Consider the following 18,219-nt stretch of genomic DNA (forward strand, 5'->3'; position numbering starts at 1 on the left):
GGGGGGCGTGGGGGGCGTGGGATGCGCTAAGGGGGTCCCAGCCCCCCGGGCCTGCGCGGGGGTGGCCGGCGCGGGGGGAGGGCGTCGAGCCCTCGGCCCAGCGCCCCGGCCTTGGCAGGGCGCCCCGGCCCAGCTGCCTCCAGCCCCGGGGGGGGGGGGGGGGGGGGGGGGGGGCCGGAAGGGGCCGGGGCCGTTCCCAGCGCCGGGGGCAGGCGGGGGGCGAGCGGGGGCCGGCGCGGGGGGTTTCCCCTTCCCGCGGGGTAACCGGGACAGCCGGGACCCCCCCGGTGCCGGTCCCTGCCCGGGGGGGGGGGGGGCACATGGCCGGTTCCCACCCGCCTGCGCCGGTGTTTGATGGGGTGTGGGGGGTCTGATTGCCGGGGGGGGGGCTCCCAGTGGGAGCGGGGGTGGGATGGGGGACACCCCCACAGGGCCACCCGGACCCCCAGCCAGCGGTGGGTGCTGCCCCGCGGGGGCCTCCAGTGATGGGGATGCAGGCGCCCAGGCTGCGCCCAGCATCACCCCATTCCCGGGGGGCCCGGGGGGGGGCCCCGGCTCTGCCGTGCCGCCGGGCTCAGGCTATATATAGCGGCTCCGCGCTGCAGAGCAGCGGGATGAATTTTAATGAGCTTGTTCCGGCCGACTGCATCGCGCCCCGAGAGCGACGCGGCCCCTCCATGTCCCTCGTCCCCCCCCAGCTCGGGGTCTGCCGCAGGGCATGGGGTCCCCACGCTGCCCGTAGTGGGGGACAGAGGGGTCCGGGGGGTGGCACTGGGGGCAACTCGCAGGCTCATCGCCAGGGACGAGGGGCGGTGGGGTTGGCGATGGGTGGGAGAGGCGCCCATTCACTCCCCGGGGGGGTTGCAGCGAACCCCAGCCGTGCCTCAGTTTCCCCGTTGGGCCAGAAGGTGCTGGGTGGCTGCGGGCGGGGGGATCTGGGGACACGGTGCTGTGCTGAGGTGGCCGAGCCCAGCGGGCCGGGGGCAGACGAGCTCAGCCCCGGCCTTATCGCGGGCAGACGGCATTGCGGGGGGGGGGCGGCCACAGACGCGCCGTGTTTGCTGAGGATAAAGTGTACGGTACAGGCGGGGGCCGGGCCGGGGGTGCCGCCACCCTGCCCCTGCCACGCTGGCGCCCCAGCTGCCGCCAGCCCTGGGGATGGGGGACCCGGGGTGCCGCGGGGACCAGGGGGGCCAGGGGGGCCACGGGGAGTGCAGGGCTATGGGGACCAGGGGCAGCACATGGACCAGGGGACCATGGGGACCGGGGGACCGTGGGGACCACAGGGCCACGGGTGTGGGACACCCACCGGCACCCCAGGCTGTCACTCTGTCCCCGGCCCTGGGGTGGAGGCTGGGGTCTGCTCTGGGCACCGCGGTGCTACAGGGACCCCCATGCCCTGGGTACCCCCATCCCCTGGGTACCCCTATCCTCTGGGTACCCCTATCCTCTGGGTACCACCGTGCCATAATACCCCCGTCCCCTGGGTACCACCACACCATCCCCTGGGTAGCACCATCCTCTGGGTACCACCATCCATCCCCTGGGTAGCACTGTCCTCGGTGTCCCCATCCCCTGGGCACCACCGTGCTCTCGGAGCCGCTGTCCCCTGAGCACCCTCCTCCCCTGGGTGCTGCCGTGCCCCGGTTATCCCCATCCCCCGGGTACCACCCTCCCCTGGAAACCTTCATCCCCTGGGGACCCCCATCACCCTCGTCATCCCCTTGTCTCCTGGGTACCCTCGTCCCCTGGTGCCACCGCACTGCGTGTGCAGTGCACGGAGGGGCGGCTTACGGGGCTGGGGGGACGGTCAGGCCGAGCCCCCCGGGGGTCCCAGGGCCGAGCCGCGTTGTCCCTGGTGAGGGGGGGCGGACGGGGGGGGACACACGGCAGCGGCCCTTTAAGCCCGGGCATGATGGGATGTGTAGTCCGGGGTGGGGTGGGTGGGCGCAGGGGCTGCTGGGAAGGAGGTGGGGTGGGACGGGCGGGTTGGGGTGCTGCGTGGGGGGGACCCCCAGAACCGTCCCCAGCGAGCCCCCCCGCGCTCCCAGTGCACGCCGCCACCCCCGGCCCCGTGACCCGCCCCACGGCGGGATCCGGCCCCAGCCCCACAGCGGATCCCTGCCCCACAGCCCCCTCAGCCCCACACCTCCCGAGGGGTGCAAGGGCAGGGCCCACCCGCCGTGCGAGTGCTCCGTGGGGCCGGCGGGGCCGGGGCCAGATCCTGCCCGGGGCGGTGCGGGGCCGGGTGAGCCCCCCATGCCGGGTGTGTGCTGCCGCACCGGGACCGGGCTGGGCACACGGGGTGCAGAGCTGGCCCCCGCCCCGTGGGCACCGTCCTCACCTCCCGTGGGCACCGTCCCCAGCTCCCCATGAGCGCCATCTCCACCTCACCACGGGCACCGTCCCCACCTCCCCCTGGGTGCTGTCCCCAACCCCTGTGGGCACCGTCTCCTGTCGCCATCGGCACTGTCACTGCATCCCCGTGGGCACCGTCCCCAGCTCCCCGTGGACACTGTCCCCAGCTCCCTGTGGGCACCATCCCCACCCCGCGATGGGCACCATCCCTGGGCCTCTGTGGGCACCGTCTCCAGCTCTACTTAGGTACCATCCCCATACCCCGTGGGCAGTGTCCCCAGTCCCCATTGTCACCGTCACTGCATCCTTGTGGGCACCATCCCCAGCCCACGTGGGCACCATCTCCCCTCCACCACAGGCACCATCCCTGGGGCCCGGTGGGCACCTTCTCCAGCTACCCCGGGCATTGTCCCCAACCCCTGGGGGCACCTTCCTCAGGTCCCCCTGGGTGCTGTCCCCAACCCTTGTGGACACCCCGTTGTCGCTGTCACAGCACCCCTGTGGGCGCTGTCCCCCGTCCCCGTGGGCACCATCTGCACCCTGGCACGGGCATCATCCCTGGGCCTCTGTGGGCACCGTCCCCAGCCCCCCTTGGGTACAGACCCCAACCCCGTGGGCACCGTCCCCTGTCCCCGTTGTCACTGTCACAGCATCCCTGCGGGCACCGTCCCCAACTCCCTGCGGGCACCGTCCCGGGCTCCCCACACGCACCATCTCCACCCGTCCACGGGCACAGTCTCCACCCCCGTGATCCCCGTCCCTCTCGCTCCCCGTCCCGTGGGGCCCGCTCCCGGGGGCCACCCTCCATCCCCGTCTCCGCCGTTCCCCCGTGGGTCCCCGCACGGGGTCCGTGGGGCGGGCGCGGCGGGTGCAGGGAGCGGCTGCGGCCGGCGGAGGGGGCTGCGGCCGCGGCGGAGCGGGCGGGCGGGCGGCGCGGCGGGGCCGGGGGAGGAGCCAGGCGCCGTCGGCCGCCGCCGCCGCTGCGCCCCGCTCCGCTCCGCGCCCCGCTCCGCGCCCGCCGCCCGCCCCGCGCCCGTCGCCGCCGCCGCCGCCGCCCAGGTACGGCCCGACCGGGCCCCGCCGCCGCCTCCCGCCCGGCCCCGCCGCAGCCCGGTTGTTTACCGCCGGCCGCGGCCCCCCCCCCCCCCCCGGGCGCCCCCGGCTGAGCCCGGGCGCAGTTCGGTGCGTGCAATGGCGGGGGGGGTGGGGGGTATCGGGGCGGGGGGGCCGGGAGCCGTGGGGAGCAGCGGGGAGCGGGGAGAGGGGGGGCCCCGGCCCGAGCGCGCACCGGGAGGAAAAACACGGGTAAATATTTTTCTTGAAAAAATCCGAGCGTTTGGCGTGGGGCGGGGGGGGGGCTCGGGGGAGGGGAGACGCGTTCCCCCGTGGGGCCGGGGGGGGGGGGGCGCGCCCCCCGCCGCTGCTGCAGCGCGGGGCTGCCCGCGGGGCACGGCCGCTGCCCACCGCCCGCCACGCCACGCCACGGCCGGGGGGGGGGGCCGCGGGGGGGGACCGTGCACGGCGAGCAGCTCCCCCGCCCGCCTGCAGGGCCATGGCCCCCCGGCCCCGCGTCGGCTGCGTGGCCGTGGCGTGGCGTGGCGGGGGCCCGTGGGCCCGGGCCGTGGCGACGGCGTGGCTCTGCGGTGACGGGTGCGGGGCCGAGCCGCGGCACGGCCCCGCCGTGGGCAGGTCGCAGGCCGTGCCGTGGGCAGGCCGTGGCCGTGTCGCGGGGGGGGGTGGCCGTGGCCCGGCCGGGCCGTGACGGCGCCGCAGGGAGGCCGTGGCCGGGCCGGGGGGGGGCCGTGGCAGTGCCCCGTGGCCGTCCCCGCCCGCTCCCGCTCCTGGCAGCGGCGGCAGGAATGCCTGCGATTTTTTTTAATTTTTTTTTTATTATTTTTTTCTGCGCCGGGAGCAGAGCGCGGGGGGGGGGGGGGCGGTTCGGCCGCTCCCGGTTGGGGCGGGGGCAGCGGGGGGCGTCCCCGGCGCTGGGGGGGGGGGGGGGGGGGCTCCGGCTCTGCACCCGCTGGCTGCCCCTGCCGAGCGGGGCGCGGGGCGTGGCGAGGGCTTTCCTCCCCACGCTGCCCCGCGGTCCCGCGGGGGGAAGGAGGGGGTGCCGCTGAGCGTCGCGTCCCCCCACCCCAACCCCAGGGGGACCAGATCCTGCCCGGGGTGCGGCAGTCTCGATGCCGCCGGCGGGGCGCAGGCTGCGGTCCCGTCCGGGCTCCGGTGCGTCCCCCCGTGCGAACCGGGGAAACTGAGGCAGGGCAGCCGGGCGCCGCGGCCAAGGTCACCCCGGGACCGGCCGGCCTTGCCCGGGCCTCCGGCTCGACCTCCCCGCCGGCCCGGCAGAGCCGGCGGCCCCGCGCCGACCTTCAGCCGCGGCGGCCGCCGTGACCCCCGCGCCGCGGGGCTGACACCGCCGGCCCCGGCCACGGGGGGGGCCCGGGTTGCGCCTCACCCCGCCTGACCCCCGCCGGCACTGGTGACCCCCGGGGCTCTGACGGGGCGGGAGGGGCCGGGGCCACCGTGGGGTGCGGGCAGGCCCCGGTGGAACCGGTTTGGGGGGGCTCCCCCGCCCGGGGGTCTTGGCGCAGGGTGGGGGCGCGGCGCTTACCCCCCCCCCCGTACCCCCGCCCTGCCGTGCGGCTGCGTGTGCCCCCCCGCAACTGTTCGCACACGTCGGTGCAGCCCCGCACCCCCCCGGACCGGCAGCAGTGGGAGGGTCCCCGGGCGGGGGTCTCCGCCTGACACCCCCCGCCCCGCCGCGGCCGTGACCTTCGCGGGGCCGCGGCGTGGCAGCCCCACGGGCGGCGGTCCGGGGAGGAAGAACGGAGGGGGGAGCCCGGTCCGGGCGCTAAAGGCCGTGCACCCCCGGGGCCCCGCATCCCGGCGGGCGCTGGCGGGGGGGGGCTCCGCCCGCACCCCCCATCCTCTCCCGGGGGGCGGCTGCTCCAGGAAGCGGCCCCCCCCCCCCCCCGCTCTGCTCCCCGCCCCGCCGCGCTCTTTCCCGGGGCAGCGAGCGCGGCTGCCGGCAAAGCCTGGAGCAGCCGCCCGGGACGGGCCGTTCCGGGGGTCCCAGCCCACGGGCCCCCCCCCGGCCCCGCCGGACCCCGCGCAGCCGCCGGTGCGCGGTGGAGCGCGGGGGCGGGGCCGGACGCCTGGGTCCCCTTCCAGGCGGGGGGGGGGGGGAGCAGGAGGAGGAGGAGGGGGGATGTGGTGAAGGCGAAGGCGGGCGCGGGCAGGACGCCCGGGGCCCCGCGCAGGCTGGATGCGGCCGGGGGGCGCGGCGGGGCCGGGACCCCCCGGGGCGGTGTCGCACGGAGGTGGCCCCGGTACTGCGGACCCTCGACCTGGCCCGGCCGGGCAGGGGTCGGGCGGCCACGGGGACACTGTGGGGACCGTTCCGCGTGTCCCCTTCCCGGGTGGGGTGAGCACCCCCGGACGGGCTCAGTGCTGGTTCCTGCACCCCACCGGCGGTGCCGACCCCGGGAGCCTTGTGGCGAGGTGGTGGCTCCATCCCCCCTGCGAGTGGGGGCCCCCGGGGAGGGAACCCAGGAACCACCCCCACCCGGGTGCACGTGAACCGGAGCCCCCGATTTAGAAACGTCCCCATCCCCGTGCCAAGCTCCAAGTGCTGAGAATAGCTCCCCTGCATCCCGGCACAGCCTCCTCGGGGACAGGGGCACCCCACGGGGCTGGGGACCCGCAGCTGCCCCGGCAAGCTGAGACCGTGGGCGCTTGGCACATGCCGGGCACCCAAGGGTCTCCTTTGGGCATCCTTCGTGGCGAGGGGAAGAGGGTGCACAGGGGGCTGGCCACGTCCTGCCGTGCTGGCATGGGGGGCACATGGTGCTCGGGGAGGTGGCACCGTGGCTCTTCCTCTGTTGAGCAGTTCCCCACCGGTGGCCCCGGTGGGATGGGGAAACCGAGGTACGGCCAAAAGCCACCGAGCAGGGCAGAGGGAGCAGAGCCGGGGCTGCCACCTCGTGCTGGCCACACGCTCGGGCGCTGTGGGAAGGAGCGGTCGTCACAGCCTCAGTTGGACGTAATGGCACCAGGAGTCCTTGGGGTTCGTGGTGGTTGCGGGGCCAGGAGGGGGTCAGTGTCGTGGCGCAGGTCCCCATCGCAGCAGTTCAGGACTCATTGGAGGCGCGAGGCCACGGCAGGCGTGGGTGCCCGGTCAGCACCAGGGCAGGTCACCGTCCCTGCAGCCACCCACCCTCCCTTGGGCGGTGGCTTCCCTGAGCTGCTGAGCCATGAGGTGTACGGGGCATGGCCTGGACCCTGCGTGCACGGGGAGGGGGGCACCATGCGGGTCCCCCGTGGCACGGGGTGGGCTGCCCTGATGTCAGGCCCATGGCATCCCCTGTGCTCGGGCTGCCCAGCTGCTGCACATGCCTGGGATTCCTGCAGGCTCCCGGCACGCTGGCCCCACTGCGCGCTGCCATGCGTGCCCCACGGCACCAGGCACCCCGTGGCACCAGGCACCGCATGGCACCGGCCATGGGATGCCATGCACTGGCAGAGTTGTGGGGTGAGCACATGGCACCGGGCAAGGACAGGCATGTGGCACCGGGCACAGCTGCACATGTGGGCACCGGCATGTGCCGGGTGCTGCCAGCCGTGCCATGGCAGGTGCCCCCGTGCCTGGCTGCGCTCCCACGGCACGGTCCTGCCAGCCGGCACGGCCAGGGTTTCTCTGGCTGGGGCAGAGCAGTGCTGCCCTGGTGCTGCCGTGCCGCTGCCCGCAGCCGCCTGCACAACCGGGCATCGCGTGCCGGTGTCTGGCAGGCGTGGGGCTGGCGGGTCTGCCCATGGCGCCCTGCCCCCAGCCCGTGCTAATCGCGCTAATTGGCACCCTGGCTAAAGCGCTTAGGCCCTCACCTCCCTGACCCAGATGGCAGCTGGGCAGGGGGAGGGGGCGCCCAGGACCCCCGGAGCCCATCTGTCCCAGGGGGCAGGGACACCAACTGGGCATCCTCATGGGGCATCCGTGGTACCTGGCGCCCGCATCTGGCTGTACCGAGGTGGCCGGTGCCTTCGTCGAGGGGTGTCCCCCGGGCTGTGGTCCCCATCCCAGGGGGACCCCGCAGGTGGCGTCCCTGGGGAGCGGGGTGCTGGGTGCCCCCCATGGGGCGACGTGGCTCCCGCCACCGGCCCAGCCCTGGACTTTGCCCCCAGGTTGTTTTCCGTCGCCTGCAACCACCCGACTCAGCAGAAACGCTCCCCTGGGCGTGGGTCTGGGCTGGGGGGGGGCGCTGGGTGGGAGCCCCCACCGGCTGCCACCTCGTTCCCACCCAGCCCCACACCTGGTCCCGCAGGGTGGGGACGCACGGTTTGGGGTACTACCCGGCACTGGAAGCAGCACGGGCAGCTGAGACCCGACTGCACTCATTGCATGTGTCCCACAGGAGGAGGAGGAGGAGGAAGAGAGCCGCCTCCCGTGTCTGTCTGTCTGTCTGTCTGGGCCGCCCCAGCACGGCTGGGATTCCTCGAGCGACAGTTCCTGGAGTGGCACCAGGGGCTTGGCCGGGTGCTGGGTGCCGGCGATCCCGGGGGTGTCGGCGGGGGCTGACAGGGACGCTCGCTGGCGCGGGTGAGCCCCGACGTAGCGGCGCTGAGCCCCGGCTTTAGCCCTAAGCCCCTCTAATTCAACACTGCTCACCGGCTGAGCCGCCCCAGCGGGGAAACTGAGGCAGCGGCTGCTGAGCCCACCCCACGCTGGGTTTCGGAGCGCCCGGTGCTCCGGCCTGTGCCAGCTTCGCCGCAGCAGTGATGCACCCCAGCACCACGCGTGCACCGAGTGGGTTGGGGCTCTGCTGGCGCGTGGGGTCCCGGGGGAAGGGGGGTGGGGGGCGGCGGGGGGGCCGGTGCCCGGCGGGGCCGTGCAGCCCTGGCGCGCTGCCAGTGCCTATACTTGGAAGTCTCCGCACGCCGTTCCCATATGGAACAAACATTTGCTGCAGCCCCCGGCCACGCCGCCCCAGCTCTATAGGTACCGCCGGCGGCCGGCACCAAAGCCCGGCCTGGAGCTACGGTGAGGGGCCTTACCACCCCCCCACCCCCCGGCCCCCCGAGGTGGGGAGGGGGCCCGGGGGTGTTGGGGTGCCCTGCGGTGCCTTGGTTTCCCCGCAGAGGCCGGGTCGGACGATTCCCCCCCCCCCCAAACAGGGCACATGCCTGGGGGTGGCAGAGACCCCTCGTGTGAACCCCCCCTCGTGCGTTGCATGCGTGCGCTCACCCCGCGTGGGGTGCCGCCGCGCACCCGTGGGTGCAGCATCCCTCGCCCCCACCCCGGCGCTGCCCGGGCATCCCCGGCTGGAGGGGGGCCAGGGGGCCGGGCCGGGGAGCCTCGCGGCGTGGGGGTGCCGGGAGCGGGGAGGGGGGGACGGACGGACGGGACAGGACCGGGCGCAGCCGAGCCCCGGCCGCTGCGTTTTAAATCCGCCGGAGGAATTTCTGCCGCGGCCAAGACAAACGTGACCTACTTTCTGCCTGTCCCCGCACGGAGCGGAGGAGCCCGAGGGCCGGGCACGGCGCCCGGCACAGCCCCACGCCCCCCACCCGGCACAGGCTGGGGGCCCCACGCACCCCCCACGCACCCCCGTGCCGGGACGGGTCGCCAGGGGTTCATGGGGGGCGGTTGTAAGCAGCCTTCCCCCCACCCTACCCCGTCGCCCACCCCCCCCCCCCATCCCGGTGGGGTGCTGCAGGCGGGCAGGGTGGGTGCTGGGCACCCGTTGGGATGTGGAGCCCGGAGGGGGGGGGGGGGGGTGTCCGCCAGGGTCGTGCCTCGGTTTCCCCATCACGGGGGTTTGCAGTGAGGGGGGGGGCGGTGGGGGCCCCCGGTGCTGCCCCGGCCCCATTGCGCTGTGTCTTTGCTGCAGGAGAGCTCGCAGAGGAGGGATCGCCCCGCACCCCCGGCGTCCCCGGCACCCCCCTGCCCCGTAAGTCTCCCCCTGCCCCCCCAGCACGTGGGGGGGGGGCGTGCGTGGGGCAAATGCATTGGGGCTTGGCCCCGCCCCCCCGGGCATGGTGTCCATGGGGGCTCCCCTGGGGCCCCCCCACCCACTCAGGCTCCCCCCACCACTTTGGGGGGCTGTGGGGGGCTCCCCAGCCCTGCCCCGCCCCATGGCTGGGTGCAGCACCCGCTGCCACCCCTGCGTGTGCTTGTGCGTCCCCGCTTGCTCTCACACAGCCTTGCACACCCCATGCGTGCTCTTGCACAGCCTGCACACCTGCGTGCTCTCGCACACTCCATGTGTTCTCACACAGCCTTGCACACCTCTGCACGCTCTCGCACGTCCCACACACTCTCACACAGCCTTGCACACCCACGCATGCTCTTACACATCTTTGCACGCTCTCACCCAGCCCCGCGTGCTGTTGCACACACCCTGCAGGCCCTCGCTCACTCCACGTGTTCTTGCACGTCCCTCGTGCTCTTGCCCAGCCCTACGCGCTCTGCACGCCGTTGCACGCTCCATACAGCCTAGCACACCCTGCACGCTTTCACCCAGCCCTGCTCATTCCTGCACACTCTTGCACGCTCCTGCACGCTCCATGCGTTCTTGCACGCCCCGCTCGCTCTCGCCCAGCCCAGCGCCGCGGCACGAGCTCCCGGGGGGCCGCCCACGGCTGAAGCCCTCACCCCCCCTTCACCGGGGGTCCGGGCTCAGATGCAGTTTGTCTCGGCAGGGTCCGGCCCGGGATGCTGCGTGGAGCTGAGCACTGAGGTGGGCGCCATGGGGCGCGCGTCGTAGCCCCCCGCCGTGGCCCCCCCGCGCGTGGCACCGGTGGCGGAGCCCACTCGGTCGGTGCTGAGCGCTCCTTGATGGAATTGCGGTGAATGGAACAGAAGCCCAGCACCCTGGACCCGCTGTCGGAGCCAGAGGACACCCGGTGAGCCCCCGCCCTGTGCACACGCTGGCACTGCCGCTGCAGCCCCCTCTGCCCCCATGTCACCATGTGTCCCCGTGCCCTGTGCACACTAGTGCCCTGCGTGTCCCTGTGCATCCCTGCGTGGCCGTGTACGTGGCCGTGCCCTGTGCGTCCCCATGCCCTGTGCATCCTAATGCCTTGTGTGTCCCCAAGTGTCCCCATGCCCTGTGTGTCCCCGTGCCCTGTGTGTCCCTGTGCTCACTGTGTCCCCGTGCCCGGTGTGTCCCCGTGCATCCCAGCGTGGTCGTGTACGCGTCCATGCCTGGTGTGTCCCCGTGCCCCGTGTGTCCCCGTGTGTCCCCATGCCTCTGCTGTCCCCCTGCACCCCTGTGCCCCACGCGTCCCCGTGCCCGTGTGTCCCCCACTCGTGCCCGTGCCCCGTGCGTGCCCCCGCGGGGGCCTCTCCCAGTGCCCCCCCCCCCCCTCCCCGGCCGGGGCCCCTCGGGCCACCCTGTCCCGGGTCTATTTCGGGAGGGCCGCCCGCGCTCACGTGCCCCGGGGGAGCCAGGCCTGGGGTCACCTTGGGCTGGAGCCCGGGGCCCCCCCGCGCCGCCCCCCCCCCCCGCCGCCCCCCCCCCCCGCCCCGGGTGTGCCCCCCCCCCCCCAGCCGCAGGTGCCCATCCCCGTGGCGTCGGGCCCCCCCGCCCCAGCCGTGCCAGGCGCCTCCGCCAATGGGCTGGTGCCGTGCGGGCGAGGCGCGGACCCCCGCCGCCAGCCATTGGCTGAGCCCCTCTGATGTCACTTCCCCGCTGAGCCAAAAGGACATTTTGTCTTTGACTGTAAATGAGCCCCTCCCCCACCCTCCCCTCCCCCAGCCCTTCCCTGCCCCTCCCCCACCCCTTCCCTTCTCCTCCCCCACCCGCCACCCTTTCCCTTCCCCTCCCCCCTTCCCCTCCCCCCACTCCTCTCCCCCCCCCCTTCTCCCCCCCCCGCCCCAGCTCAGCCCCCCCCCCCCCCCCCCAGCGATGCCACGTCCCGGGTCGGGGGTCCCCAGGGTCCCCGCCTCACCCTGCACCCATGGGTCCACGCTCTGACACCCCAGGTGGGCCGGACCCCACGTGTGGCATCGCCCCTGCTCGGTGTCCCCCCACCCGGGTGAGGGGTGCCCACGTCCCAGCTGCGGGTGGGGAGGGTGCACGGGGTGGGGGTGTGGGGGGCCGTGGGGCACCGTCCCAGCCTGGCCCCCTCCCGCAGGTGGCTGGATGGCAAGCGCAAAAGAAAGAGCAGCCAATGTTTGGTGAAGAGCAGCATGTCAGGTACGGGCACCCCAGGGGCCCCTGGGCACCCCATGTCCCTGCCGGGCACCCCGGGGTCCCCTGGGCACCCCACAATCTCACCGGGTCCCGCAGGCACCGCGTGTCCTGCCTGCATCCCATGGGCACCCCGCGTCCCTGCCGGGCACCCCGGGGTCCCGCGGGCACCCCATGTCCCTGGTGGGTGACCTGGGGTCTGCTGGGGATCCCACACCCCTGCTGGGCACCCCAGGGCACCCCATGTTTCTGCCGGACACCTCACATTCTCACCAGGTTCCGCAGGCACCGCGTGTCCTGCCTGCATCCCACGGGCACCCCGCGTCCCTGCCGGGCACCCCGGGGTCCCCTGGACACCCCACTCTCCAGCACCCCACATCCCTGTTGCGTCCCGCAGTGTCCCCGGAACCCCACATCCCCGCGGGGTGCTCGTCCCCCTCCACGCCCCGTGGCCATGGGTCGGGCCGGGCCGGCGCTATCGGGGCCGGCAGCACCCAGGGGTGGGAGATAAGGGGGGCCCGGCCGGGCGCTGCCCCCCAAGCCCAGCCCCATTCCCCAGCGGGGAGCGGCCGGCGCCGGCGGGATCCTGCTGGCGGGAGGGGCCGGTGGAGGGACCCGGGCATCCGGCTCCCAGCCCAACCCCCGTACCCCTCCCCGCTCTCGGGGGTGGGGGGAGGACCCGGGGCCCCCCCCACATCCGGCACCCGCAGGGCACCAGGGTGGGCTCTCAGACCCCCCCACGCCTGGGTTTGCCCTGTCCCAGGGGGTGCGGGGATCCCGGGGTGCTGGGGACCCCCCCCTCCCGTGCATCATGGGTGTTCCGTGCCTCAGTTTCCTCGTGAGGCCGGTGATGGGGGGGCTTGGGGGGCTGGTCCCCAGGCTGCCAGGCTGGGGGACCCCGGACAATAGCGGGGACAGTGGGCCATTGTGTGCTGGGGGGGGACGCCGGGGACGCCCCCCCGCAGCCGGCTGGGGAGCTGGATAATGGAAGCTTTATTGCTGCAGGGGGGGGGCTCGGGCAGCTCCCCCAGCCTTTAACCCTTCCCATGCCGGGGCTGCCTGCAGTGGGGCGGGGGGCAGCGGCAGGGCTGGGGGCAGATGCTGCCATAGAGGGGAAACTGAGGCACGGGATGGGAGGAGGCGCGGTGGCATCGGCGGGGCGTGCCGGGGGTCCCTGACGCGCGGCGCCCCGCAGGGTACATCCCTAGTTACCTGGACAAAGATGAACAGTGCGTGGTGTGCGGGGACAAAGCCACCGGCTACCACTACCGCTGCATCACCTGCGAGGGCTGCAAGGTGAGAGGGCAGGGTGCGGGCAGGGGGTGGGCAGGGGCGGGGGGCCTCACCGGGGCTCGTCGCGTCATCCCCCCCCGCTGTCCCCAGGGCTTTTTCCGTCGGACCATCCAGAAGAACCTGCACCCCACCTACTCCTGCAAGTACGATGGCTGCTGTGTCATCGACAAGATCACCCGCAACCAGTGCCAGCTCTGCCGCTTCAAGAAGTGCATCTCCGTGGGCATGGCCATGGACCGTGAGTGCGGGGGGCACGGGGGAACGCCCGCTGCTGCCGTGGGGGCGGGTTGGGGTCCCAGCACGGCTGGCGGTGCCGCGGGGTGGGTCGGGGTGCCCGGTGCAGCCGCAGGAGCAGGTTGGGGTGTCGGGTGTGGAATGCCGTGCTGCAACCGTGGGTTGGGATGTCTGGCGCGGCAGGGGGGCTGGGGAGGTGCCAGCTGACGGGGTTGGGGGGGGGCTCCCGGCAGTGGTGCTGGACGACTCGAAGCGGGTAGCGAAGCGGAAGCTGATCGAGGAGAACCGGGAGCGGCGGCGGAAGGAGGAAATGATCAAGTCGCTGCAGCATCGCCCCAACCCCAGCGCGGAGGAGTGGGAGCTGATCCACGTGGTGACAGAAGCCCACCGCAGCACCAACGCCCAGGGCAGCCACTGGAAGCAGAAGCGGAAATTCCTGGTGAGGGCACGGGGCGGGGGGAGCCCGCCACCCCCGCCTCCGGACCCCTGCCCTGGCTGGTGCCGGCTGAGCACCCGCACACTCGGTGCATGCGTGGCAGGCAGTACTCACGGTGCTCCTGCACCAGCTGGGCGGTTGGAGCGAGGGGTTTGGGACGTCACCCGGTGTCCTTGAGCCTCTCACCCCCGGAAGGGTTAAGGGGTGAGCGGTGACCGAAGGGGACAGCTGTGCCCCGCGGGGTGGCCCCGTCCCTGTCCCCATGGCAGTGCTCGCACACAGCTCCCTCTCCTGGCTGCTGCCCCGCTCCAAGCCCTGCCTCGGTTTCCCCCACCATGACGAGGGTCCCTGGCTGGGGGGGGGGCACACACATTCACACCGCACCCCCCAACCCTGCCATCCGTCCCCGCAGCCCGAGGACATCGGCCAGTCGCCCATGGCCTCCATGCCCGATGGGGACAAAGTCGACCTGGAGGCATTCAGCGAGTTTACAAAAATCATCACCCCGGCCATCACCCGCGTGGTCGACTTTGCCAAAAAACTGCCCATGTTTTCGGAGGTAAGGGGGGGGCCGGGGGTGGGTGGCAGGGCTGGGGCCACGGCAGTCGTCCCCCCCCCCCCACTGACGCCGTCTCCCCCCACCAGCTGCCTTGTGAAGACCAGATCATCCTGCTGAAGGGCTGCTGCATGGAGATCATGTCACTGCGGGCGGCCGTGCGCTACGACCCCGAGAGCGAGACGCTGACGCTCAGCGGGGAGATGGCCGTCAAGCGGGAGCAGCTCAAGAACGGCGGCCTCGGCGTCGTCTCCGACGCCATCTTCGACCTGGGCAAGTCCCTCTCTGCCTTCAACCTGGACGACACCGAGGTGGCCCTGCTCCAGGCCGTGCTGCTCATGTCCTCAGGTAGTGGCAACAACATCCGCCCCCAGGGCTGCCGGGGGGGGGGAATGGGGTGGGCACCCCAGTGCCTGGGGAGCCATAAGGGTGCATGGCGTGGGCACCCCAATGCCAGAGCCCCCAGCATCTTGGGGGGGTGTTGGGTGGGGACCCCGATGCCCTGAGCCCCCAGCATTGTGGGGGTGCTTGAGGTGGGCACCCTGGGGAAACGGTGCCCCACTGGCTTTGGGGGGATATGAGGTGGGCACCCCAGTGCCCCGGGGTGCATGAGGTTGGGCACCCTAGTGCCGCGAGCTGGGAGCTCCTGGGGTGGGCACTGAAATGCCCGCTGCCCTGGGAGCTGGGGGGGGGCATGGGGTGGGCACCCCAATGCTCCTGGGGAGCTGTGCCAGGCTGTGCTGGGAGAATGGGGGGTGAGCACCCTAATTCCACGTGCCCCGGAGAGCCATGCCAGGCTGAAGGGGTGGGAGGGGTGGGCACCCTAATCCCCAGCGCCACAGCAGCCTGGGGGTGCAGGGAGTGGGCACCCCAACCCCCAGTGCCCAGGAACACGGGGTGCACGGGACGAGCACCTCTCTGTCCTGGGGAGCCGTGCCGGGCTGAAGGGGCTCTACAGGGCAGGGACCCCAACACCCGGGTGTGTGTGGGGGGGGCATCTGTGGCACGCAGCCTTTCGGGAGAACGAACCGCCCCCCCCCCCTCCCCGGATGCCCGATTCCCTGTGCCCGCAGACCGGACGGGGCTGATCTGCGTGGAGAAGATCGAGAAGTGCCAGGAGACGTACCTGCTGGCCTTCGAGCACTACATCAACTACCGCAAACACAACATTCCCCACTTCTGGCCCAAGCTGCTGATGAAGGTGACGGATCTGCGGATGATCGGCGCCTGCCATGCCAGCCGCTTCCTGCACATGAAGGTGGAGTGTCCCACCGAGCTCTTCCCCCCCCTCTTCCTCGAGGTCTTCGAGGACCAGGAGGTGTAGGGCTGCCACCCCCTCCCCATGGCCCCCCCGCCCCGCTCTGCCCCCCCCCCTCCCTCCAACCCCCCAAATTTTTCTTATCCCTGCACATCCCCCCCACCCAGGGGTGAGGGCGGGGGGATGCTGCGCCCAGGGTGGGGGTCTGGCTGTGCCCCCCCCGCAGCTGCCCCCCCCCCCGACGCCCCCCCGCGCCCCAGGACTTGACGAATTTTGTTTGTTTGCACAGGGAAGGGCCCCGACGGTCGAGCGTTTCCTTTATTGTCCTTCTCTTCTTAGATTATTATTTTTTAAGCATTTATTTCCCTCCCTGAGAGGCTAAAATATTAAACTAACTGCACTTTGGAAGGAGAGAGGAGGAGGAGGAGGAGGAGGAAGAGCAGAGGAGAGGAGGGGGCTCTGGGCTGCACAGGGAGAGGCTGCCCCGGCCGGGGGGGCCGCGGCCACATGCACTTTTGGCCGGGCAGCGGCGCGGGGGCCGGGGGGGGGGCTAGGACCCCCCCCCCATAGCAGGGTGGGGGGCACACGGGGGGCACAGCAGCGGCGAGGGGGACCCCAACCCATGGGGGTGCAGGGCTGGTGGACACCCCCCCCCTCAGCCCGCTGGCCTCTGGGTCTGCCCTGGCTGGGGTGGCCCCCCCCCTTCCCCAGCACACCCCTCCCCAAAAATTTGGGGCCAGATTTGGGGCTTTGGTTTTCTCTGTCTTTTTTTGGGCTGAGAGGAGACAATTTTGTGCCAAGCGCCGCGGACGGTGGGCGCTGCAGGACACCGGGGGGGGGGGCCCTGGGGACCCGCTGCGGCCGCCCCCCCATACCCCCACCTTTTCTGTTGTCCTTTTTTTTTGTTGTGTCCCCCCCCCCCCCCATCCTCGTGGGTTTATTTGTTGTGTCCGTCAGAAGTTGCAATGGCCCCGGAGGTGCCAGCGGGGGGGGGCAGCGAGTGCCCCCCGCCCCGGGACCCCGCACGGCCCCCACTGCACTACTGCCCCAGCCCCCCAGCAGCAGCACTTCGGGGGGCTGCACCCCCCCAACCGCTCCCCCCACCGTGCTCCCGGGGGGGGGCCGGGCTGCGGCGGGGGCTGGCAGGGGGCCCGGGGCGGGGGGGGGGTAAGGGGGGCCGGGGGTCCTGGCTCGGCGGGGGGCAGGGCTGCGGCAGGGGCACCCGGGAATGGTTTTATCACCTTTTCCCCCCCCCAATTTAGGTTTGTGAATTTTTTCTTACCTCAGGCGGAGGCCGAGGGGGGGCGCGGGCCGGGGGGCGGCCGGCGAGGCAGGCAGCCTGCCGGGGCCCACCTAAGCTAATATATATATATATATAAATATATATAAAATATATAATTTTTGTAATTAAAAAAAAAAAATCTTTTTACGGGTCGTTTAAAAGCAGAAATCCCAACACGAGACACTTACCCCCCCCACCCCACCCCGGGCACAGGGGGCCGGGCCGGGCTCCCCGCCACACCCCGGTTCCCCCCCCCCCCCCCCACCCCGGGGTCGTGTCTGGGGGCCCCGCCGGACCCCCTGCAGCTGGGTCGGGGGGTGCAGTGGGGCCATGGCGTGGCAGGGCCGTGGCACCCGTGGGTGCCCTCGCGGCTGCGGGGGGGGTGTCGCGGTGCCCTCGGCCCCTCGCAGCAGGGCCAGCTTTGCACTTGGTGCAAAATGTCTTAAACTCTCACCCCGGGTGCCCGGCACGGGGCGAGGGGGGGGTGTCCCGGCGTGGCCCCCACCAGGCACGGCTGCGCCGGCACCGGCTGCGGGTTGTGCAATAGGAAACACTAACGCCCGTGCTGGGGGGTGCAGGGTTGGGGGATTCACGCCCCCCCCCCCCCCGGCAGCACTGGCCCGCGGTCGCGCTCAGCCCTGCCCCGTGCCTGCTGTCCAGCGCCGGCCTTAACGCGTGCCTTCGGGCGCGGGCAGGGGCTGCGGCCCCCACGGCACGGCCCCCGGGCGATGCCCATGCCGTGCGATGCCAGAGCAATGGCAGTGCCGTGCGATGCTGGTGCAACGGCTGCGCGCGCTGGAGCGGTGCCCGTGTGACGGCCACGCTGTGCCGTGCGATGCCGGTGCAGCGGCCGTGCGTGCTGGTGCGATGCCGGTGCGATGCCGGTGCCGTGGCCGTGCGATGGCCACACGATGCCCGTGTGTTCTGGTGCGCAGTCCGTGTGATGCTGTGCGCTGTCTGCGTGCTGCCTGCACGCTGCCCACACTCGCTGCCTGCCCGCGCGGCAGGGCAGAGCTGTTGCGGGACGTGTCTTAAGCAGCAAACGTGACCCCCCCCCCCCCCCCCCGGGTGGCAGCACGGTGCCCTGGGGCAGCTCGTCCTGGGGGGGCGCAGCCCGACCCCCGTCCCGCCGGCCAGCACGCCCTCGCACTCCCCCCCCGCGCCCCCCGGGCCGCTCCCTCTCGTCTCCGTCTCGCGTCGCCATCGCACGTCCAGCGTCGGCCCCGGCTTCGCCTGGGGGGGCAGGACCGGTGCCCCCCCCCCCCCCCCCCCCCGCTGCCTCCCCTGGGCCATCCCCGTCCCCGTGTCCCCCGTCCCCGCGTCCCCCGTCCCCCCCAAGCACATACCTCATGGCTCCCGGAGCTGCCCCTGCTTGGGGCCGCGTCGAGCCCAGCCGGCACGGCTCAGCACGCCCCGGCATGGCTCGGCACGGCCCGGCGCGGGGTCCCCCTACTATGCATGGTGCCGCGGTGGCAGCGGGGGCCGCGGCCGGCGTCGCTGAATGTAGGGCGCGGGACGGGGAGGGGGGGGGCCGCTAAGCTCCGTGACAATCACAGTCTGTGACGTGCGATTTTAAACCCTTTTGTGTTTTGGTCAGGATTTTAAAGAAAG

General features: G+C 73.0%; 1 protein-coding gene across 2 annotated transcripts; it reads left to right on the top strand.

Annotated features, from left to right (window-relative positions):
• Nucleotides 1–3,290: 3,290 nt before the first annotated feature.
• THRA (thyroid hormone receptor alpha) lies at nucleotides 3,291–18,179 on the top strand. Of its 2 annotated transcripts, none has more exons than XM_054801744.1 (10): nucleotides 3,291–3,417; nucleotides 9,246–9,305; nucleotides 10,057–10,260; nucleotides 11,494–11,555; nucleotides 12,745–12,845; nucleotides 12,933–13,080; nucleotides 13,310–13,515; nucleotides 13,925–14,071; nucleotides 14,158–14,416; nucleotides 15,142–18,179. In XM_054801744.1, exons 3-10 carry the CDS (start codon nucleotides 10,208–10,210, stop codon nucleotides 15,390–15,392), a joined length of 1,227 nt encoding a protein of 408 aa, XP_054657719.1. In that variant the 5' UTR covers nucleotides 3,291–3,417; nucleotides 9,246–9,305; nucleotides 10,057–10,207; the 3' UTR covers nucleotides 15,393–18,179. The 2 variants fall into 2 exon arrangements, with proteins under 2 accessions (XP_054657719.1, XP_054657720.1); XM_054801745.1 differs by lacking the exon at nucleotides 3,291–3,417 and adding an exon at nucleotides 3,643–3,663.
• Nucleotides 18,180–18,219: the final 40 nt, after the last annotated feature.

Source organism: Grus americana, chromosome 22 (assembly GCF_028858705.1).
Source record: "Grus americana isolate bGruAme1 chromosome 22, bGruAme1.mat, whole genome shotgun sequence".
Classification (NCBI taxonomy): Eukaryota; Metazoa; Chordata; class Aves; order Gruiformes; family Gruidae; genus Grus; species Grus americana.